Below are 23,531 nucleotides of genomic sequence, written 5' to 3'. Positions count from 1 at the left end.
ACAGCGTTGCTCGTCTGGCCAGTCTCCCTGGCCTAGTGGCAGAGCTTGGCCAGGACGGTGGTACGGATTTCTCTTTACTGATTTAAGCTCTTTTTTGGGGAAAAAAAAAAAAATCTAAATTAATTATTGTTTTCTTTTCTAGATCCGAGTCTGCCTTGGTCTAGCGTTCCCAAAGCAGCCCTAAGGTCGCAAGGCTGGCAGCAGCGCACCCGGGCGAGCACCGGGCCGCGCTCGGCGCTCGGCGGCTCCCGGCGGCGGCCGCTCCCGGCCGGAGCCGCAGCCGGTGCCGCGCCGCCCGGCGCTCCGGAGGGCGCTGCCGCGGCCGGCCAGCGTGTGCGGGACGTGCCGTGGGGCGGCGGGCGCCGCTGCCTACGTGCGGGGCCGCGGGGCGGGGCCGGAGCCGCGCCAGCCCCGCGCGCAGCAAGGGGGAGGCGATGCTGATGCTGGACTGCAGCTCCGAGGTGAGCTTTGCGAGGGTCTGCCTGTGCTTCTGTCTCACCGAGGGCCCAGCTGCAGAAGTGAATGAGGCGTTGTTTGCCTTGAGCTGCGGGGTTAATGTTGGGGTACTACCGCTGTCGATCGGTATTTCTGGTTAAGAGATTAAAAGCCAAAAGTCTTTCTTGCACTGCTCTATAAAAAAGAAAATATTTAAAAGGCAATTTCAAGGAACATGAAGGTCCAATGATTTGCAAGGGGAATGTTTTTTGCTGTGATGCAGTATTCTGAGACCTGCCCTGGCTTACACTGAAGTAACATTTTTTTTCTTTTGATATCTCGTTTCAGTCTGGTAGTTTCAGCAACCTGTTTGAGACAGGAACCGGTGTGAATGCACCTGAAGATGCCTCTGGTCAGTCTCCAGCTCACTTGGCTGCTTGTGGTGGTGAAGCGTTTTTCCTACTTTGGCAACTGCAGACAGGAGCAAATTTGAACCAACAGGTAAAAACCACATATATTTTATTCCTTCCACTTCTAGTCTGGAATGCAGAAGTAAATCCACTTACTATTATTGACACTTTTTATCTAAGAGAGGTTTTTTTTTATACTCAGTTGTATTGCATGAGATATCTAGGGTTGTTTATTCTAGAGTAACTTCTAGCATGAACCAGAAACCATGTGTATATTGCATTAGCAACTTCACTTGCAATGTATAATTTAATTTTCACACTTAAGAGTGCTGCATGCAGATGTCCAAACAATTAAATTCTTTTACACAACTGAGTATTTATTTTTCCTCCAAAAGTTTGTCCCTACTTCAAGTAAATGTAAAGATTCTTACTTGAGTTGCTTAGTTTAATTCCTTATACCTCTGAGCTGGTAGCAAGCTATTGATCACAGCAATCCCTGAATGGTGCTAAGAGATGCTTAATCCATGCAGAGAGTATTCTGTGTAAGTTATCTTTTAGAAGGCAAAAGTTAAACAATGAGTACTGCAGGAGACAGCACTTCTGCTTTGTGGTGGTGTGGTGATACATTCGACATTTAATGGTCATTACCAAGTACACTGTACTAGCTATATTCCTTTAATCTCTCTCTGAGCTTACAACAGACTGGTGTACATAAACAGTCGTTTTGGAGAACACGACAGCTTTATCCTACTCCTACTCTTGCAAATGACTGTTATATATAAATTGTGTTTTTAGGATTGCCTTGGAGAAGCTCCGATACATAAAGCAGCAAAAGTTGGGAGTTTGGAATGTCTTGCTCTCCTTGTTGCTGGTGATGCTAAAATTGAGTAAGTTGAGTGACATTTAGTAACTTCAGTAAGAGCATCAAAGGTTGTGCATTTTACAGAGTACATTTAACTTGCTCAGAACACGCATGCTAAGGCTGTAAACGTAGCATGACTATAGCCATAGGAGTATTAAAAACTGACATAAACACCAAAGGAGCACCAACCACATGCTCACATGGTGTTGTTTAGCTATATACCTCTGTGATAACTGCTGAGAGAATATTCCTGGTCATAATCTCACCCTCTTTTTGCCTTTCTGATATGCTAAAGCCAATAATAGTCTGATGACAAATTTATTTTAAAATAATTATTTCTTTTTGTATTTAATACCAACCCCCTGTATGAGCCCTAACTTATCCACGACAAACCTTCTTGGTATTGACTCTCAGTACTTATTTTTATGCATCTGCCTAAATTACCACTTAATCAGTGCTTACTCATTATTCCATTTTAATCAGTTATTGTTAATTCTGTATTTCAGCTTATGCAACAACAGTGGACAGACAGCAGCAGACCTTGCACTGGATTATGGCTTTCTGGAATGTGCCAAGTTCCTCAGGACAATTCAGCACACTCAGACAATGAAACTGAAAGGACAGTCTGGATACTCGCTAAGTGACAGACATGGCTGGCAGAGAGAGGCTCCAACTGCACAGAAACAAGAAAGTGAAACCAGCAGATCCGTAAACAGGAAGAGGAGACTATCAGATGGTGTGTAATACTGTTGGTTTAATACAATTCAGAATATTTAAAAAAATGTTTTTAGCATCTAAGTAAAACAAATGTGTGTTAGAGCAGTTAGATTTAGAAGCCTCCTAGTAAGGATGAACTTGCATAGGTACTTAAGGTGAGGGTCTTCTTCGAAATGGACAGTACATGTGGAATATCACTTATGAGGCTAATTCAACACAGAAAAATGAAAATCGTGGGTACTATTGCTGATCTACTGATGAAGTAGCCACAGACTTGTTTCTATGACAGATCTTGTCTCCTAGTTGCCAGAAGAAACAGCTTGTAACCCCAACATGAAATAAGGGGGATCTGAAGTCTGAAGAACCATGACTGGATGATACACTGAGCAGTCAGATGTGTGTGCTGGGACATTGTCTCCTTCTGAGAAGGAGGAATGCTTGTTTATTGTTACTTCTTACAGAAGAATTTTGTGAGGTTTTTTTCCCCCTTGGAACTTGTATTCATTCAGCTATAAATAAATGAGCATAGGAAAATTAATTATCTTGCTTTTTCTGTGTAAATATGACAGCAAAATTAATAAAATTCAGTAAATATAGCCATTCTTTTCCCTCTCCTAAAATATGTCATCAGGAATACCAGCAACAGACAAGGCCTTTGAACAGATTCATAATGGACAAGACAGGTGGCTAAGTGGAACTTGAAACACAGAGGACAGTTTATCTTTTTGTCATTAAAGAATTCCATAAAACAAACAGATTCAGCATTTAATCTAAAAAGATTCTAGCAGGAGAGGAAATACTATATAAGCCTAAAATTGTGCTATGGAAAAGTACAGAGTATTTGTTGCCTAATAAATGCATTTGTAAGGAATACAGTTCAAAGCAGGTAATTTATTTCTAGAGGTTTCATTTTAAAAAAATAGTTTCTTAATTTAAGCCATTCAGCCAAAATTTCTATTTCAAGTGGGTTTAGATTGACTTAAAGCATTATTTTGATAAATAACAGGACAATTTTATCTAGATCAGCTACTATTCTGTCTCAGCACATTCAGCGTAAGAGTGAATTTAAATAGCCTTTGGTCGTTGAGGTAGGCACAGGTTATAATAGGCGTCCTTGTTCCAAAAATCTGGGCCCTTCCATCCACACCAGCCCTGTCCAAGGAAAAGCAAGATAGCTTTTAAATCTACTTTGAATTCTGTTTTTCCTGTCTACTACTATTGAGTCTATTCTTATTTTACTAATCATACTAATCTAAGCTGTATTAATTATTTTCAAACGTCTACAGAAGGCAATGACAATTTTCTTAAAGTTCTCTACATATCTGGAAACACATTAATGGAAACCACATTACAAAAACATTCTCTCCCTCTTCCTCCCTCCCCACCTTAATTCTTACCAAGTACCATCTTGTCCCCATCCCACTTCCCCACTACCTTCTGGTGCTCCTGAGAGGCTAATGTTATTCTGAAACGCCATCATTCTCACAGATTCCCTTAGTTCCTCCCTAGACACTTCTGGTGAGGAAAGTGGGTTCTGCATTTATTTTATCCTCCTGGACCACTGAACCATTCTAACAGCTAGTAGCTGTAACAGCCTTTGGTCCTACACATTCTTTGGAAAATGTTTCTTCCTGTGTTCATTTCAAGCTTTGATTATAGTCCAGTAAAATGTTTCTTAAACAGCTCCTTTTTTTTTTTTTTTTTTTTTTTCTGTTTGTTGGGGGGTTTTTTGTCAGTTTTTGTTTGCATGGATTTATTCGTTGGTTTGGTTTTTTGTTTGGTTGTTTTTTTTGGTTGGGCCTACACAAGGGTATCAAAGATTAGAAATAAAAGTTACTATTTGCAACTTAATATAAAAACAGAGAAGACATTGGTTGCCTAGCACTTACAGGATAATTCAGCTGCTTTAAGAGTTTACATATCTGACACTTTATTTGCTGGTTTTTTAATGTGCTGTATCATCCCATTCAGTGGCTTTAAATGTGGAAATGACAATACATACCCCTGAGCACTTTGTAGTTCTTCCACATACTCAAAACAATTCAGTACCTACCCTCTGATCATTGTTAAAGGCCTGATCTGAGAATGGTTAGCGCTGGATTTTATAAAGAACTTTTAAAATTTAAAATAAATTATCTTCTCTGTTTCACTTAGAGCATCTTACAGCCTGAACAGAATTTTCTGTTTTATTCAAAATACAAAACACATTTATCATATATACTCCTTGGTAAAAGGGAAGATAGTTGAATTAATATAAAATAAAGACCATTGCTCTGTAGTATAATAACTTGATGTAGCTTCTGATCTGATACATCTCTGAAGGCACTAAGTTTCAGAAACTGACAATACTTAGCATATTGTAGTATGCAGGTTAACTGAGGTCAGTGCTTCTTCCATAAGGAATCAAGAAGCCATAGAATGGCCACATTGTATTTTGCTGGACATTATTTGGTTAATGCCAAAATATGTGTATATACGTAAATATGTGAGTGCATATATGCATTAAGCCTCACCTTTTCCAAAATGACATGCAGATCTTCTCCTCCAGTGTAATGTGGGTCTAGAATCAAATATTTAATGTGCCCTGTAGTCTCATTCCAAGCCACTCCTAATATCGTGTGAGCCAAAACACCTCCACCTAAAATAAGAGAAACAGAGATTGCTGATATTTTCTTCATTGGGATTGATTTAATGTGCAAGTGTTAAAAAAAGTACATCAAAACCTTCTATTAATGGATTAGCTTGTATCAAGATGATTCTGAAAGTGTCTTAACATAACATTCTTCACATGATTAAACAATGTATCTTTACCACCTCTAAGAAAGTTTAGTTGTAGTAACTAAAGTAAGTAGAGAATATATTTTCAAATTTCTTCCTAGTCAGCAAGGCAGGTTAAATCCTCAGCACTTCCACCACATGAAGTCAAGAATATTTCAAACACCCCTTTAGCACTTTTTCTTTAAAGAAACCTAAATGTAGGAAAGAAATCTGCAAAATTTCATGGTTGTAAAAGGACTAAAATTTAAAGAGAAATCAGAAATCCTGGATGAGGTTTATCTGCTGTTTTCTGCTATGTTACATCAATGAATATTAGGGGCAGAATAGTAAATGCTGATTTCCTTTTCCCCAGCCTGCAAACAGGAAAAGGGGATATTTTGATGAGATGGTCCCAGGTCAACTCTTGCATGTTTCTTTCAGGTAACATGCAATACTTTACTTCCCAGCAATATTGTAGCAATAATTCCACACAGCACATAGGGATTGCAAAATCCCTGAAGAATACAAGCAAAAACAATCCCCAAATCCCACCCTCAAAAAGCCCATCTCCAGCCCTCCAATGACAACAAAAATTAAACCAACCTACAAGAGAGCATTACAGGGAAGGGTAAGTTACAGACTAAAAGATTTTTCAAGATAGGATTCTACATTCTTGAAATTCAGACAAAAAGGCTGCCAAAAGGCCAAGAATATTTAATAGAATCATAGCATGGTTTGGATTGTAAGGGACTTTAAGTATCACCTAGTTCCAACCCCCCTGCCATGGGCAGGTCATGTACCACTAGACCAGATGCTCAAGGCTCCATTGAGCCTGGTCTTGAGCCTTGGGCCATCTGGCTGGTCTTGGGGCATCCACAGCTTCCATGGGCAGCTGTTCTGGTGTTTCACAGGGAAACATTTCTTCCTAATATCTAATCTAAACCGTCACTGTAACAAAGTCTGGACTTCTGGCACTTCTGTTTTGAGAAAGTTACACTGCATTATGGAATGACAAATACAGGCTGAAAAATTGCTTTAATTAATGTTTTTAAAATTGAAAATAATAATATAAATATTACTAATTTCCCAAAACACAGCATGGAAAAAATAGTTCAATTAATGTCACAGTATTTGTACAAACGGCACTTCTTATCATACCAATATTTCAGATTATTAAAATTGGTCTTAAAGCAAATTTGGATAATACCCTTCTTTTCCAAGCCAGATAAACAGTATTCTTCTCTGAGGGGAAGTTTTGGGAACTCCATGAACATCTGCTCCTGCAGAGAATGGAAGTCTGCTCAAGTTCTGACTTAATAGGAATTTATAAAAACACCCTTTAGACTGACTTTTGTTACTATGTTTAATACTGAGCTTGAAAGAAATACTAAATAAAAAGATACCAACCAGACTAAACTGTATCATTTTCGAGGCTACCTTGGGAAAACCGTAATTTTTAATTAATCTACAGTTTTGATTAACTCTTGTACAGTAAATTGAATGGGTTCTAATTGAAATGAAGGGAGGCCATACACTTTCATTAGCATTCTTCAATATTCAAGCACTTACCAATCATAATTGGAGTTCCCTCAGTCTTGAAATGATTAGCAAGCTCTCTTCCCTGCAATGCTAGTTCAGAACCCTGGCTAGGTAAGAAAAACAATAAGAGATTTGTCATTCTCACTAGGCTTACTTCTCTAATTATCCATGATACTCGTTCACTGCATAGATAACCGATTAGAAAGTCACTTGGATTATTCCTTTGTAAACTTCCTAAGAAAATCTGAAAAACATTTTCTAACACAAGGCCTATTTGCTAGGCAAGGAAATTAATACAGAAATTTTTAGTATCTTGTCTTTATATTTCTTTATATAGTGGCTAATCTTTGTAAAACCCAGTGAAAGTCTATGTGCCTACTTCCCAAGTAGAAAGAATGAGAGATTACAAAACTGGGAAATAGTGCATTTATTATAATGGATCCAGTAGTGGTGTTGCTGGTGCAAGTCTTATTTCCATAAAGAATTAGAGATGCTAGCTGGAAATAAGCCCAAGACAAAAATGCTATCCACTGCCAGTGACCAGCTGAAAAAGCTGCATGATTGTTTCTTCTTGCTGGCATGGTAGTGATGGTTTTTTGTAACACTGAGAAAAACTGGTGCTCCTTTGTAGCAGCACTATGAGCAATTCTACCCAGTTCAGAAAGGAGTATATTCTATATTCTCATATGCAGAAATAAAAGTCTTCCTACTGGCAGGGCCTGTCATAGCTGCTATAAATAATAGGTGGATCATCTGCAAGTACAAGCTCTGGAACAAAAAAAAGATTAAAATATTGAACACCTGAACTATTTTCCTACCATTAAGGATCCCCATCATTATGCTCTTTTAGAATATCTACAGTGTGAATTTACTCTAAATAAATGTAACACATGAAAAGTATTTTGGTTTGTATTTTCATACATACTGTTAGTGTATGTTCTTAATTTAACAATTGTATTTATTAAATGTTCAGGGTTTTATTAGTCTGCTTAGTGCCTCCTAAATGATAAAAAATATGGTAGTTTTTCTTCTGATAAATGCTAAAGACTATTCTCTTTGTCCCAAATATATTCGTAGGGTCCTTCATTGTGTATGAAAGCATCAAATTGTCAGAATGGAAACAAATTCCTTGCTTTCTTTGTCACACAAATGCAAAAAGGGGAACATTATTTTCCAGACATTTCACCAATTTGTCTCAATCCTAAACTCACAAGTTAGGTCTGTGGCTGCAGTAATAATCTATTTGTCAGTGTACATTCAGTTCTCTCCAGACATCAGACTTTGTGCCTGCATCAAAAATTGTAGTGCAAAGGAATAGGCTGAATTCCTTAGTAGTTTGCATATTATGAAGCAATTTATAGATTAAGCAAACCCAATGGGAGCCACAATTCTTGTGGAAGCATTTGACTATATCTTTATAAAACCGGGCAATTTGCATATTATTAAGCAATTTATAGCAACTGGAAACTGGAACCCCAAGCTCCCAAGAAATTTAAAACCACCTTCACCTGTAAGCACTTAGCATAACTAAAGATAGGAACAGAGGATTAATTATACCTCTTCTTTAATTATATCTCTTCTCCCATGTACTGTGATCATGATTTGTATTTTAAGGCATTCAGTCTTTTTAGCAATTACCAAGCTACTAAACAGGTAGTGATTCTTACCTGACAAATAATATTTTGGATGTTATTCCAAAAAGCTGATTCAAAACAAGCTGTACCTCAATCGAACCAATCCATTGCCGTGACCCAACAAATGCTGCAGGTTTGTCTCCAGCATCAACCAGTGCCTTCCCAAAATCATGAGGAAGAAACCCAAACATCAACAACATGTAGTAGGGAATTCCACCACTTTGTGTGAACAAAGTTACTTTATATATATGGGCATGTGTTTTGAACTTAGCCATTTAAAAGCAGATCAAAGAATGTTGAATTCATTCGCTGCAGCTCTGTTTTGGAAATGTCCCTTTGAGCAGTAATGCAGAACTGTGTCCGTGAGCAGAGACTACAATCCCAGATCCACAGGCTGGGAGGGAGACCACTGAGCTCTTTAATAACAGAGTGCATAATTTGTACACTGCAGAAGCCACTTCACAGACTGAAAAGCTTGGATTTCTATTCAAAGTACTCAGGAAAGGATCCATAAAATAGTGCTCTGAGGAGGAGGCTACTGATCCATGTCAAAAGTTATGGTTTATTTTAAACTCTTCCTCATTTTGAGGCTTGTATGTTACATTCAGCACTGAAAAGGGACCTTTTCTGCTCAGGACACAAAGCCCAAAGGTCTTCTGATGCTTTTAGATGCTTAAATATGCTACAGGAGTGCACAGATTTCAATAGCATTCAGGTGTGGATTGAGAAATGTTCAGGGAATGTGGTTTTACCTTTAGTGCACATCCCTGCTACATATAATAAATGTTTTTTCATGGAATGAATTAAACTTTACTAGAAATGTTCAGTAAATAACTGTAACATGAAGAATTATATTTAGAAGACAGAAGGCAACTGCAGTATTCCAAGTCTGCGTATTAACTACAAGTCTACAGTTTTAATTCTATGCTGTTAACAAAAATGAACAAATTCAGTTATGTATTTAAATTCAAAATAGAGAAAGAAGTGAAGGAGAGTTCAAAAATCAGGAAAAGTGCACTACTGTCAAAAGGAAAGCTGCAAAAGTTGTCAGCAAATTCCTGTGTAGCATCTGGGAACTAATCCAGCTGTCACTGAATATGACAGACAGTTTTAAAACTGATTTTAGCATGACACATTGGGTTCTTTGTTCTTTTCATTTGATAAAAACACTGGAAGTGTCATATCACAGCTCATAATAGAACATTAATCCAAGGAAACATTTAAAATATTATTTTAATGCATCTTATTTGTACAGATGTCACCCAACACAAACTATTCAGAAACACTAATCCAATTTAAGGGACAAAAAATATTTTCTAAAATGTATGAATTTGATATTTAAAAAATAACCTACACTAACTTTTCTAGACAAATATGCATAAAATAAACTCCTTAAACGTTCTGTACCTGTTGAATTTCCTTGTGTGTTGGTATAGGTCTATCCATGTAGCCTTGGTGCTTGAACCAAGAGCAGATTGTCTGCAAAGACCGATAAGCACAGCCCCAGCCGCTGTCATCAATGCGGTCCTGCATGTAGTGGTGGTAACTGTATACACCTTGTACTAAATAAACCTGCACAGGAGGGAGAACACAGAGGCAGCTCATCACACGTGCATCAGTTTTCAGAGAAGTCTTATCACCTGGCACTTGCGTGGTAAAGTTTCAGTTGGGGACTGCAAATCTTTGGAAGATTCAAAGGGTCATTATTCACATATGATTAACTCCACCTCATTTTGTCTCTTAAACTCTGTTCATAGTTTCTTGTCCTGGTTCTGGGAAGCTTTTTAGAATACATACTAAAAACATGGACTTTTTTCCCCAAGAAAATCCAATTTGTTTGGGACAAATACAACAAATTAAAGTAACGCCATTTTGTGCAGAGGAGCCCTTTTGCTTAAAAGGTCAAGCTAATTATTTCACTATCTAAATTAATTCTTTCCATTAAAAAAAATCTCAATTAAAATAAAAAGGTACTTTCTGCAAAATGTTTCAATTTAAACTTACCATACCAGACTCCATGCCAGGTGAACTAAGATGTAAATGTGGATTTCTGAGATATCCATCTTTATATGGTTCATCTGGAAAATGATAAGCATTTGCTCTCTTGAAATATGGTCTGTCACAAGGCAGATTGTATAACCCATGCAATTCCTACATGCAAGTTCAAATAAAAATAAAAAACACAATTCAAATTTTGGATTAAAAGAGAGACCACATTGTAAGCAGCAATAAAGATATAATTTTAATAGCCTAGTTTAGCAAATTATTAAAATAGGTTTAATTAAACACTCCGCAGGTATGTTTTCTACTAGACCTCATCTCTCCAGGGAAGCTCATGCAGGCTTACCTCCCATCCAAAGGGCCCACTACTTTATGCAGTCCTGTTACATAACACCTGCTGCTGGGGCCCCTCTGAAAATACCACTAGTAACAGGTTTGTTATGAAAGCATGATAAAATACACCATAACAGAAAAGGATTACAGTTTTATCTACACAGTAATGTAGATACACACACCAAATTATAATCTTAACTGATATTGGAGCATACAAATAACATGTCCTGAGACAAAGTAAAGATATTTGGCTTATGGTTCAAGCCAATTCAATCTATTTAAAATCTCTTAAGCTCTGTTTGCCACACAGCAGCCACATTTAAAGAGATAAACTGTCTTATTTCACAGAGCTTAAGAGTGAAAGGCATGATGAGATAATGTAGGATAATGTGTATAACACAGGTAATACATTTTAGGCAGATGATCCAGCACTGAACCCAGCTACAGGAGCTGCAGTAACACTCCCCATCAGTGGGTTAGAGTGAACAGCAGACAGAGTGCAGGAAACACAGGCAGTGCCACCAGTGTCTGAGGCCTCTGCAAACACAAGGCTAGACTGGGTTTTATATACCCAGTAATGTGTCACACAGAAAAAGTCTCCACAGCTTCTACACCTCCAAGCAGCATAATATTCTTTCTCTGCTCTCAGTACATGAAATTGTGTGAACTAGACTGATACCAGTCTCAATTTGAAAGGACTGCCACATTTCAACATTCTTCCACCGCATCCATGTTCTTTTTTCTAGATGTACCAACCCAAAGGCAAAAATAAGCCAAAAACTAGCTAAGCCTAGTGAATGAACTATGAGTTACAAAAAGCAGCCTCCTCCAAACAGAAAAAAACCCACATCACCACAGAACCGCAAGAAAGACACCAAACCAAACCCTCAATACCAACCCTTTCAGGACATGTGTTAAAATCTGAATGTAGTAACATGCCAAAAGTAAACTGATGTTCTACCATAAAAGAACAAAAAAAAAGGAGAAATTCAAAGAATACCATACTGGAAGTATAATTTTGAGAAAATATTTATCAACCAAATTTTATGTAGTTTTAAAGTTTCCTTGCAAAAATGAGATCTGGCACATTCTAAAAAATAACTTCTAATAAATCAAATTACTACATTCATTATACTGCTTTGGTTATAATAAAAATGAATCCAAAATACAGCAGTATCTGTTAGTATTTATTCTATGTCGACTAAATAGAAAGCCTTAACACTGCTTCAATTACAATAATTAAAAATAAAAGATCCAGTCCTGTTACTGTTTGTCAGCTTTACCTTTCTGTAACTTTCCAGCTGATCATCTGAAATACCGGTAGGATATGAGACAGTTACAAGGTGATTTTTTCCTGGTAACATGAAATGAAATTGTTCTGGTACCACAATTGATGTTCCTTTCACATATTTCATGATACATCTTTCCATGTCAGTTAATTGCCCATGAATTGCTTTCACTAGGAGATTTTGTACCCTGCAAAATACAAGGGAAAATATTTCAAAAGTAGAGAAATGACTGTGAATCATTTTTTCTCACAGCTGGGAGTTATACAATACCCAAATGCATGTCTGACCTGGTCAGATGACTGCACTACTTCAATGCTTCTGCTCCCACAGGAAAAGGCAGAGCCCAACCGTGCCTTACTCAAAGCTTGTTTGCACACAGAAACGAGTCCCCAGTGATTCAGTCCTCCCGTCCTCCCAAATGTGGCTACCTTGCTTTCACATCAGAAACACAATCAGTATGAGCATTTGCCAAAATAAAAATTAAATATATGACTAAATGTTTTCTTTTTTTGCATTTTATCCACTCCATTTAGTGTCGTTCAGAGTCAAATCCTATGGAAAAAATGCAAAGAAAAAATACATAGACAGACTCAAATGTTTTCCATCTGTACCTACCCAGCTGCAACCCCAAATATAGGGCTGAGATTACAAAGATTCATCAAATACACCCCAGCTCTCACTGTTATACACCTCACAGACAAAAATTTCTAGAACATTTTCCTGACTTTCTCAATTCTTTGCTAAGCAATGGTTATGAGTTATCTAATCTGTCAGACATTGACAAACTGAATTTTTTATAGACAGCCAAAGGATCATGTCTCAAGATTACTGAAGTTAACAGCTGTCTACATGAGCTTTTATTATTTACACAGTTAAAATTACATCACAAAAATATACTTTACATTAAACTGGTGAATGATATAGTTTTACTTCATTATTTCAAGAAAAAGTAGAAATGAAGCTGAAAAATTGCAAGTTCGGGGTAACACTTACTTTCCCCATGGTTCTTCTGGAGAAACAGATACAACAACATCAACTGGTAATGTCATATTTATGTAGTGGTGTTCTTTCTTTTCCCTTTCAATTACTGGAGCTATAGCAGCTAATGAAGATGTCATTTCCAACATGAGGTCTACATTGATTATCTGCTGCTACAGAGAATAAAGACACCAATATTACATCTCCAACTACACATGAACCAAGAAGGCAAAAGTAAGATTACAGGTATTTAGGATCAAACTCAGTAATGAAATACTTGGGTTAGAAAAAAGCTGATAATGTTAAAGACAAACTTCTATGTGCTGATCTACCACAGATGGATTACTTCATTCATGTTGAGTCTCAATGACTTTAAAAGCATTCTTTAAAGTCATGTCAATGCCTAAGTGTGTGCAGAAAACCCTAGGGAGGGCAAATTTAAAAATGTTTAAATGATAATTTTTCTTATAGTAAGCAACATACCATATCCTGTAACTTTTTATCCTTCTTTTTGCCAAGCTTTCGTTTGGTTTCATCATCTTGATCAAATCTGAATTATCAACAGAAAGAGAAATTTCTGTAAGATGAAATTAATCTGTTAACTACCCCCCCCCCCCCCAATTTTTAAATATACTTACTGTATAAATCGTCTTATCTCCTTACATGCAGACTCATCAGTCAGCTCTGGAACTGTGGTCATACCATTGTTAGGCCACACATAGACTGAACTGTGGCAAATTCTGAATACAAGAACCTCTGAGGACAGTTTGTTTTCAAGATCACTGAAAACATATCCTAATGCCTTTTTTGTTGATGCCTCTGAAACACAGTAAGGATATAATTAGCCCAGAAAATTCCCTCACCATTTTTTGTAGCCACTGGGCACGAATTTAATAAAATTTTTTTGACTTGGAATAAAAATGTGAGTCCTGTTATGACCAGAAAAATGACTGGGTAAACAAAACTGAGGTAAGATTTCACTTAGCAGGTCTGTCTCAAGCATTCACCCTCAGCTCCCTGAACAAAGGTGTACTGTTTCTCTCAGATGCTGTCAAACTTACAGAAGAATATTCTACTATGCTGTCACCATATCTAGTAAGTCTTAACCAAACCTATGGCTGCAAACAAACTTGAATATACAAACTTTTATGTATATTTAGGCTTTTGAAAAAAGCCTGAAAATACTCAATCTGAGTCACTCACATGTTTCTGACCTCATATCATTGTTCAGAAATACAAACCAAAACCAGACTAAATCTTTGGAAAAGCAGGGCCTACATAACAGCTGAGGACCAAAATTTGACCAACATAAACCTGTATGCAACAGTCTGATTTGCCCGACACTCTATTGCTGGTATGTACAGTTGTCTTTCAGAGCTTGTAAGGTGTTTTACCCAAACCTTACAACCTGTACCAATAACAGATATGAAACTGTTGGATATGATAGAGTAACTGGCACATTAGCCACATTTTTTTCCTTAATGTGAGGGTTAAAAACCATTACTTTGAACACAGTATTAACAAGCTATCAAAGACTATGCTGTATCTCTCTAATGTATTAACTTAAATTTGGTCACTATTAGATAATTTTTGTACCAGAAATCTGTAAAAATTACATTATTAGAGAAGTCAAAGGAAAACTGCTCCAAAAGAAAAATCTTACTGCCCTTCAAAAGTAGCAATGTGCCATATTTACCCACAGGTGTGAATACCATGCATTTGTACAATTCAACCACCACTCTGCTTCACAGCGGTTGCAATTCACTACACTATAGACAAAGTCAAATAAATAATCCTTCTCTGAAGATGCAACTCACAAAATGCTGTTTTGGATTAGATCCATCTATTCAACACTACTGCTCCACATCATGAACTCAAATAAGCCCAAATTCCTTATCAAGGTTCACTATATGGAATTCAGTGTTTCTGCTAGAGACACATCCTTTAAGATGCAGAATGACTGAGAGCTAAGCTAAAATCAGCCTCTTTCCCCTATCCTGCCCAGCTCAATTGCCCCTGAGAGCCCTGAGCAGGCCTTCTGAGGAGAATGTCACTTTACTGCAACAATGGGGACTACAGGAGCCCCTTAGTGCTTTATGGACTGGTCCCTTGCTATCACAGGGAATTGCAGTAGCCAATCCTGCCTAAATTCACTTGAGTGCTTGTTCCCCTACTCTATTTCTCTGGAAAGATTGGAGCAAAGTCTCAAAACTGTATTATTAATACAGTCCAATTAACAAAAATAACAAAATTCATTGCCTTAAAGTTATCCTTTGTTTCCTTAGAATTTCAGAATCAACTTCAGCTTCAAGCTGAAAAGTGATCTCAATAACATATCCACAAGTAAGAAGTATAAGCAAATGAAATTAGTTAAAAATGTATATGTAAAGTTTATTTAAAATTAAACCAAAAACATAGGATAGAAAAAGAGCGTCAGAAAATTTATGGAGATAAAGAAAAATCTTTACAGGTTTGTGAAGAAGCACTTAACACCTGGTAAAATGCCAAGAAAATAAATATAATAAATAGTTTCCTAATAAAAGTTAGTATAAGTATTAAGAAATCTATTAGTCTTATAAACACACCATCAGTAGTTGCAAGCTGAAATGCAAGATCCAAGCCTCCTCTTATTCTGAAGAGTATATCCATAGCTTCTAGAATTACCTAAGGAGAAAAAAGAAGCAACAAAAATGAACAGCCACTTCAACATTCCCTCTCTCAAGCCACAACTGACTGCTGTTATACCACAGTGTGCAAGCACACCAGCAGTTACTGCAGCTGCTCAGGTTACACAAGGCCAGTGAATAAACAGGGAAGTGAGTGGTGCAGCAGTGCACAGTTGCTGCGACCAGCACCTCAATTATACCTAGAAATGCATTTCCTACCTTGACAAAAAAAAATCTATACTTCTACCATATAGAAATATTTTAGGTAAAATATCATTGTTTCTATCCAAATGTCATGTTTCCCATAATATAAATTCACACACACACACACACACACACACATATATATATTCTTCCAGGTCAAGTAATACATAGTCCTTAGTTAGGAATACACAGTTTCAGGGAAATGAGTAAAAGCAAAGGGGGGGTACGTGTGTGACATACACAGCCTCTGGAACTAAGGTGGAGTTTCACATTTGACAGGGAGGGCAGATTATGTCACTACAGAGACCAGCCAGCTGTTTCTTCCCCCTTCCAAGTCCCTGCTCGGCATCCTCCTAACTGCTCACTGCAGACATTTTAACATGAACTTCACCAGAGAGCTCATGGATGTGGAAAAACACCCTTCTATTTAGAGGACTTTTTCAGATCAATCCCCAATCAAGTTCAGTGTACCAGACAAAAACAGCTGTGGCAGTACAGAGAGGAACAAAAGGTGACAGATGAGTGTGGGTAGTGCTCACTGTAACAGTGCACAGAAAGAATGCTTAAACTTTAAGCTTTAATTGCTCCAAAAAACCACCAAGCACCTGTGAAAATAATTATACTAGGACCCTTTGAAATGACTTACTGCACAACTGTTTGCTTACAAAGTATGAGGCACTTCCACGTGCAATGCCAGTGCTACTCATGAAATAAAAAAACCCACAACATAGGAATAATTTTCTTTCTGTTAAAAGCATTCTAAAAGGAAAGGCAAAATAAGCATGACTGTTAAAATATAATAATCTACTACAGTTTATCTGCTGGTGAAGGATTTTCATGTTTCATTGATTCTGGAGTGCCAAGAAACAGTTTGGTTCCTGAAGCATAATCCTTAAGTATTTTAGATAACATAGTTATCTGCATTAATAGGGTCTTGCAGTGTGGTACCCACAAAAGTGCCAGCCAGAATGTGAAAAAAATGTTTGCCTGGGTTTATGTAAATGTTTTTTATATGAATTATTACTATGCACGAATAACATTCATGAATAAAAAGAAGAGGTCTGCAAAAGGAGCCACTTTTGATAGTGGCTCATCATGGGCATCACAGAATCACAGCATGGGTGACGTTGGAAAGAACCACAGCGGATCACAGAATCACAGAGAGGGAACCACAAGGACAATGAGTGCAACACTTAAGTGAATGGCCCATAACGGAGATCAAACCCCAACCTCGGTGTTAGGGTGATGTGGTTATCCTAGCACACATTGCACAGGATCTCATCCAGACAATTCCTGAGTCTCTCCACTGAGGGAGACTCCACACTCTCTGGACAATCTGTTCCAGTGCTGTCACTGCACAGTAAAGAAGCTCATTCTCGTGTTCAGGTGAAACTTCCTGGGCATCAGGTTCTGCCCGAGGCCTCTTGCCCTATTGCTTGGCACCACCGAGAAGAGCCTCGCATCATTATGATGCCCTTTTCCAAAAAATCCGTGGCTAAAGCCAGGCAAGCTGAGTCCCCAGGGGCGATGGAGAATGGCAGGGCTATCGGAAGGCGTCAGCGCGGGAGGCGCCACTGCCCGCTGTGTGACAGAGCCTGGGCCCTGCAGAAAGGGATCGAGGGAGGGGGCTCCGCACCTGCCCCGAGGCACCCCTGGGCCGGAGGCCCAAACGCGACGGCCGAGCCCCAGCAGCAGCGGGACACCGGCCGGGGCGCTCCCCTCCCCGCTGCGGAAGGACACCCACCCACCTACCGACCCACCTACCTACCTAGTCTGGCACCCCTCCATGCGTTCCCCGGGGAAGGCGAGGGGGCCGGGCCGGGGCGGGGCGGGGCGGGGCGGACTCACGCCGGCCGTCCGTCCGTCCGTCCGTCCGTCCGTCCGTCCGTCCGTCCGTCCGTCCGCGCCGCCGCGGGGCCGGGCCCGGCCGCGTCCTGACTGCGCACGCGCGCTGCCGCCGCGCCGGGCGGGGCAAAGCGGCCCGCGGTGCCGGCGGGCCCCGCCACCCCGGCCCGCAGCGACCCGGGAGCGACCTGGGAACGACCCGGGAGCGACCCGGGAACGGGGCTGCTGCGGGGCTCCCCCCGGCGTCACGGACCTGCCCCGCCCCGCCCCGCCCCGCCCCGCCCTGCCCCGCGGTGCTGCCGCCCCTGCTGGCGCCTGCGGGGTCGAGCGTTCTCTCCGCGGGCGGCCATGCCTGCGCTCAGCCCAGTGTGTCCGGGATCAGCGGCCTGCTGCCAAGCAGTGCTGTTATTTCCTCGTCATTTCTGCAAATCCCCCGGGAGACGCTCCGGAATCCCGCTGTTCCGGCTGCTGCCTGGCGTTCCTGCTCCTTCCAGGCCGCCCTCGCGCTTCCTCGGGCACATCGGCATGCTGAGGTCCAAAGGTGGTCCCCATGAATCCCTTGATAAATGCTCTGGGCGTTAATATGTAGACTTTAACTCCAGGTCTGTTTATTTCGGATAAATTATTTATGTCCTCCTCACAAATAATGCTAAGTAGCTTCAAACAGCGAACCCTTAAACCGATTTCCAAGGGTCAGTTTTCTGGCATCTCGGGTTGTTCCTTTCTTGTCATGTGCCCTTTGGTTCCTTACCTGATGTCAAGATCACCCACCAGTTGAAAAACAGCACTGAGGGTGCCTGATAATGTGATGGTGCATTTCACACAGTGTGAACCAACACATTGCAAAACCCCTCCCCCAAAACAACCAAAAAATTGTGAGCTTTTTAAAATTTAGGCATGCCGTCTGTTCCGCATGCTGTGCACAAGTAAAATATGACTCACCCTTCCATTGTACACAGGGTTCCAGCATATTGCTTTTCATAATAAAATGTATAAAATCTATTTATTGGATGTGTTTCCAGTGCTGTCCTGCTGCAGCTTTTCTATTCTGCATCTGCATGCCAGATAGGGCTAATGTGTGATAAACATCTCTTAGAGCTTTCTGTTGGAAATTGCAGTGGTTTCACCCCAGACAGCAGTCAAGCCCCACACAGCCACTCACTCACTCTTCCACCAGGACTGGGGAGGGAATCAGGGGGGTAAAAACCAGAAAAGTCATGAGTTGAGATAAAGACAGTTTAATAGGGAAGGCAAAAGCCACACACACTAAAAAAGTGGAACAAGGAATGAATTCACTGCTTCCCATGGGCAGGCAGGTGTTCAGCCACCCCCAGGAGAGCAGGGCCCCATCACACATAACAGTGACTTGGGAGGACAAAGCCATCACTCCAGATGTCCCCCCTTTACATACCGAGCAGGATGCCATACGGTCTGGAACACCCCTTTGGTCAGCTGGGGTCACCTGTCCTGGCTGTGTCTCCTCCCAGTCTCCCACACACCCCCAGTCTGCTCTCCAGGGTGGCAGTACCAAAAGCACAGAAGGCCTTGGCTCTGTAGATATTGTTCATCTACTGGTTTTGGGTGTTTTTTTTGAGACATCTGGCAGTATCCCACACAAGTTCTAACACTCAGGATTTGACCTTCATTTTTTATTTGGAGATCTTAAGCAAGTACATAATAGTGATCAAACAGTTCCAGCTGAAAGCACAGTAATACTTTTATGTTGTCAGAAGAATGGGACCACATTATCCTAGGTGCTATATAAAATCTCCATTGTTTGTTTTCTTGTGTAAGTTCATAAATCTAAAAAAACGTGCAAATTTGCTTGTACTGGTTTTATTTATCCTTTATATTTTCACCATATATAGTGAAAAATGGCAGCCAGAGGACATTTTTGGTCTAGGGTAAGAAAAAGATTTGAAGAAATAATTAAGCTGCCTGCAGCTGAGACAAGTTCAGAGTCAAAGCTAAGCATTCAATGCAGAAAATGAAAACAAAACAGGAGGTGGGATAGTTTCCATTGGGAATAAAAAATGGAAAAAAAAAGAGGATGAGGATGAAAAAGATTGGAATAAATATCTGTGAAGGCATAAGAAATAAAGCCTGGAGCTTGTATGAGGAATATATAAGAATTCACTTCATTAGTTGATTAGTGTCATTATTTCTTAAAATCTAAATGGATAATATTCCATTCCACAGAGCATTTTATCTTGATACAGATGAATTTTTTTTAAGATGCTAAATTTATGCCATTCCCTTTAGACTAAACTTTAATTTCACTTTTAAATGGGTTTATGATGCATAAATATCTATTCAGTGACTCCAGATAACTAATACACTAATACCCCTTATTCTGTTACTTTCCAGCTCTTCAGTTTGGAGCTCTGTCATCAGTCATTTAGTACTATGCTCTGCTAACCATTATTTTCCTTTTGTTGTGTTCTTTAACCTTGACTTACTTGAATGACATTGATTCATCTGAGGAAGATGATGAGAGCAAGGAAAATGCAACTATTTCAAAAAATGCTTATACACTTAATATTGTACTGAGTGGTTGGCCTCATACATGAAGCACCTGAGATCTTTCAGAAGGGAAATCTATTCAGACAAGTTAGCTTCTAGAAAGTGGTTCCCATGGGGAGCTCCAGGCTCCCTATCCTTCCCATTGTAAATACTTTTCCTGAACATATAAGTTACATGTACTTCCTAAGCTACATTTCCTCTCTGCTATATAAATTATTAGAGAAAAATTGCTTTATTTTTGATTAAACTGCCTACAGCTGCAGTTCTTAGGAATGCAGCCTCAGCAGACTGAGGTTTGGCTGTACTTGGAGATTACAAAGAACTAATCAGATCCCTTAATGTGTTTTAACTAAAATTTGCCCCTCTTGTGGTATTGGTGGACATAATGTTTGAGGAAAAGCCAGTGCTATATTCAATCCTATATGTTAGCAAGCTTATTGACAATAATGCACAAGGTCTGCTGTCTGTAGCAATCCCTACACCACTACTGGGCTTAGAGTTTACTATTATAAACTGCAAGTGACATAGGAATTTTGTTATTTTTTGACACAACACAACTCATTTTAGTGTTAAATTTTTACTTTTTCTGACATATTTTTAAGATCCTTTCCTTAAAATCCAGACTTATGAAAGAATATTTAAAACTAAGAAGTCCTCAAAATAACAACTAAAATTTTCCTTAACTTTTCTATTGAAATTTAAGGAATTTTAGGGGGTTTCATATGTATATATATATATATATATATATATGTATATACACAGATACATACATATATATATATATATATATATATATATATATATATATATATATATACATTTAAGAAGGTGATGCAGTCTTTTATTCAATATTACTACTTGCTTCTGCATGAAAACTATTTTCATTTACTCAGTTATATTGTAAATTGGCACTTGGAGAAGGTTTTTTTTCAGTCAGATGGTATGAAAGAAGGCATATTTGATCCTTACTCAAGGCATTCTGCTGACCTGTGTGTAATTAAAGTATAATTAAAAAATTGAAGGATGTCATAAATAATAAAGAACTACTTATTTTCCATCATTGTCCTGGACCAAAAAGCGGACGTCCTGCAAGCATAATAACAACTCTATATAGTAACTACAAGCATAATGACAACTTTAAATGTGATAAAGTAAGCTGCTCCGAGTTCTTGTTTTGTATATGCTGTCTATCAAAAGTGATTAGCACAGTTGTTTATTACTGCCTAAAATAATTCAATAAATGAAGAAGTGAATTATTTAAAAAAGGGAAAGAAATATATGAGATGTGATAAGATGTAAGAAATGTATGTGATGCCACTTGTCTTTAAAAATATATTCCTACTCTCATCTGAAATTCAAATGATAAGGCTATATAGGTTATAGACCCCTTCAAGATCATGCTATACAGATGGCACTGGAAAATTATTATATTTTATTATTTTCTAACTTGATAACTGTAAAAAGACCAGGAATATTCCTGTTCAAAAATGCTTTCCCCCTATGTTTATGGAATAAAATTAGCTCCCTCTGCTGGCAGAAGTAACATTCGTTAATTTAAACCTCTGAAGTTTTTGGACAATGGCACTCAAAAGAACTCCGAACTACAAACAGTGCAACGCTAGAAGAGATGTGTTGTACACAGTGCATATATATAGGTAGATATGCACGTAACTTTTAAAATATCCTTCTAAGCTATTCAGCCTTGCTGTTCAGCCCGAGGAATGACATGATTACTCCTTTCTCCTGCTCGGGATTGCCTGAGCCCTGCTGCCGTTCCCTGCCGGCACAGATCATCTACAGGCGCGGTAGTGCTGGGAAGGTCCCCGCAGGAGCAGCGGGGCTCCCGCCCAGGGCGAGTCCTGGACAGAGGCCAGGCAAACCTGGCGAAGCACCAACCTCGGGGGACAGCCCTGCCCTGCAGCCCAGGCTCCCCTCCGGCGCCTCCTGCTCCCTGCCCGAGGCTGTGCGGCTCGCACCCGGGCCCCGCTTGGCCCCCAGAGCCTATTGCATACAACTAAAGGTCTGGCAGGATTGGTTGGTGAAAGAACAAGTTCAAACGCTGCCTTTTAATTTAACGTTCACATTTAAAAATCTGCAGTATGATGACTTAGACTCTGCAGAGCGCTCGCTAGACCAGGACTTCTCTGGCTACCAAAGCAGATGCATGGAAAAAATCTCTTAAGAGAACGCTGGTGGCTTTTGGAATATAATTGCTCGACTAGTTCAGTGGTGGGTGATGTCAAAGAAATTTGGGCTTTTTAATATTCAGTCATGGGACTTGTCATTCAGGGCTCATGCTGAAAGTTTGCACGTGTTTATAGCATCAGAGGATCATAGTTCTGCAGACTGACCATTTGAGCATCATTTTGGTGGGTGGTTGCAGTTATATAGGTAAGAGAGTCAAGGTGGGGTCATGACTCTCAGTCTTTAAGAATGGTGATACTGAAGGTTTTAAGGGTCTCCAAGTAGTTGTAATGTGTTTTTGCAGAAGTACAAAGTTAGTGAAACCACTTTACACCTGTTGAGGGACAGCTGAGGAGTTTAGTGTCTGAAATTAGGCCAGCAGTATTACATAACACCAACAAACATAAATTTTATATTTAGCTACTTACCAACTGAGAAATAATTTATTTTTGGTTTTAATTTTTGTTGCATCACAAGGAGAAAAACAAATTTTGGTTTATGTGTGCAATCCATAATTAATACAGCATAAAATCTGTTGCTGAATACAGTTTTGGAGAATTTTATGGATCCTATTCTAAGATTAGCGACAAAGTTGTCTCCAGACCTGTTTCTTCAGTGCTCTTCTGTTCACTAGAATTAGAACCTTTTACTGGGAGTCGCTGATGGAGAAATTTGCCCTTAAAGTTTCAGGAATGGCTTTTAACAGTAACTGGTCTTGATCCTTGAGTCAGGGATTTCAGCTTGTCCTTAAGCTATGCTAGCAAATAAAGTGGGAATTTTTTTTGCCCTTATATTGGGCTGCTTTGTCAAAAGTAACTTACAAAATGTTTGTTAAGTTGTAAAATACCTTACTATACCATGAAAGGTCTGGGAGACAGCATTTTTTCCCAAGGAATGCAAGAGCAAGAAGGATGAACTAGTGATGCAAGAATAATTCACCATTTGAATTGGATAAATGTTAAATTAATTTATCAACTCCTGATACTAGCCATCCAAATTGTGGAAATTTCTCAGAATATTGCATCTTCTTTATTAATGAGCATACAACCATCAAGAAGAGTGGGTTCTGCCACTATACGTGGCAGGAATTGACATACACATCAAGTTAGCATTACCAGAAGTATGTGTGTGAATCTCAGCTAGGGAGAGAGTTA

General features: G+C 39.2%; 2 protein-coding genes across 4 annotated transcripts; one reads left to right on the top strand and one right to left on the bottom strand.

The window, feature by feature from the left end:
* The first annotated feature begins 361 nt into the window (after positions 1 to 361).
* On the top strand, positions 362 to 3,020 carry ANKRD37 (ankyrin repeat domain 37). The gene is made up of 4 exons (XM_021541851.3): positions 362 to 461; positions 784 to 936; positions 1,641 to 1,732; positions 2,214 to 3,020. The coding sequence occupies exons 1-4, from the start codon at positions 435 to 437 to the stop codon at positions 2,449 to 2,451; spliced, it is 510 nt and encodes a 169-aa protein (XP_021397526.2). The 5' UTR covers positions 362 to 434; the 3' UTR covers positions 2,452 to 3,020.
* UFSP2 (UFM1 specific peptidase 2) lies at positions 2,442 to 17,731 on the bottom strand. 3 transcript variants are annotated; one of them, XM_077782887.1, is made up of 12 exons: positions 17,678 to 17,731; positions 15,541 to 15,619; positions 13,594 to 13,774; positions 13,439 to 13,505; positions 12,971 to 13,128; positions 11,972 to 12,164; positions 10,359 to 10,505; positions 9,762 to 9,926; positions 8,388 to 8,512; positions 6,751 to 6,827; positions 4,938 to 5,062; positions 2,442 to 3,576 (listed from the first exon to the last, which is right to left on the bottom strand). In XM_077782887.1, exons 2-12 carry the CDS (start codon positions 15,602 to 15,604, stop codon positions 3,490 to 3,492), a joined length of 1,389 nt encoding a protein of 462 aa, XP_077639013.1. In that variant the 5' UTR covers positions 15,605 to 15,619; positions 17,678 to 17,731; the 3' UTR covers positions 2,442 to 3,489. The 3 variants fall into 3 exon arrangements, with proteins under 3 accessions (XP_077639013.1, XP_021397325.1, XP_021397399.1); XM_021541650.3 differs by having other exon boundaries at positions 17,594 to 17,698; XM_021541724.3 differs by having other exon boundaries at positions 12,971 to 13,125; positions 17,594 to 17,698.
* Between the last annotated feature and the right edge of the window lie 5,800 nt (positions 17,732 to 23,531).

This window comes from Lonchura striata, chromosome 4 (assembly GCF_046129695.1).
Source record: "Lonchura striata isolate bLonStr1 chromosome 4, bLonStr1.mat, whole genome shotgun sequence".
Lineage (NCBI taxonomy): Eukaryota > Metazoa > Chordata > Aves > Passeriformes > Estrildidae > Lonchura > Lonchura striata.
The sequence above is the reverse complement of the archived record's forward strand: the minus strand, read 5'-3'. Positions and strand labels throughout refer to the sequence as shown.

Excerpts from the sequence above, each read along its gene's own strand:
- UFSP2 (XM_077782887.1), bottom strand. The coding sequence starts at position 15,604 with ATGGATATACTCTTCAGAATAAGAGGAGGCTTGGATCTTGCATTTCAG. Across the intron at positions 13,506-13,593 it reads GAGATAAGACGATTTATACA|ATTTGATCAAGATGATGAAA; the intron begins GTAAGTATATTT and ends TTGATAATTCAG. Across the intron at positions 5,063-6,750 it reads GGGAACTCCAATTATGATTG|GTGGAGGTGTTTTGGCTCAC; the intron begins GTAAGTGCTTGA and ends CTCTTATTTTAG.
- ANKRD37 (XM_021541851.3), top strand. The coding sequence starts at position 435 with ATGCTGATGCTGGACTGCAGCTCCGAG. Across the intron at positions 937-1,640 it reads GAGCAAATTTGAACCAACAG|GATTGCCTTGGAGAAGCTCC; the intron begins GTAAAAACCACA and ends TTGTGTTTTTAG. Across the intron at positions 1,733-2,213 it reads GCTGGTGATGCTAAAATTGA|CTTATGCAACAACAGTGGAC; the intron begins GTAAGTTGAGTG and ends TCTGTATTTCAG.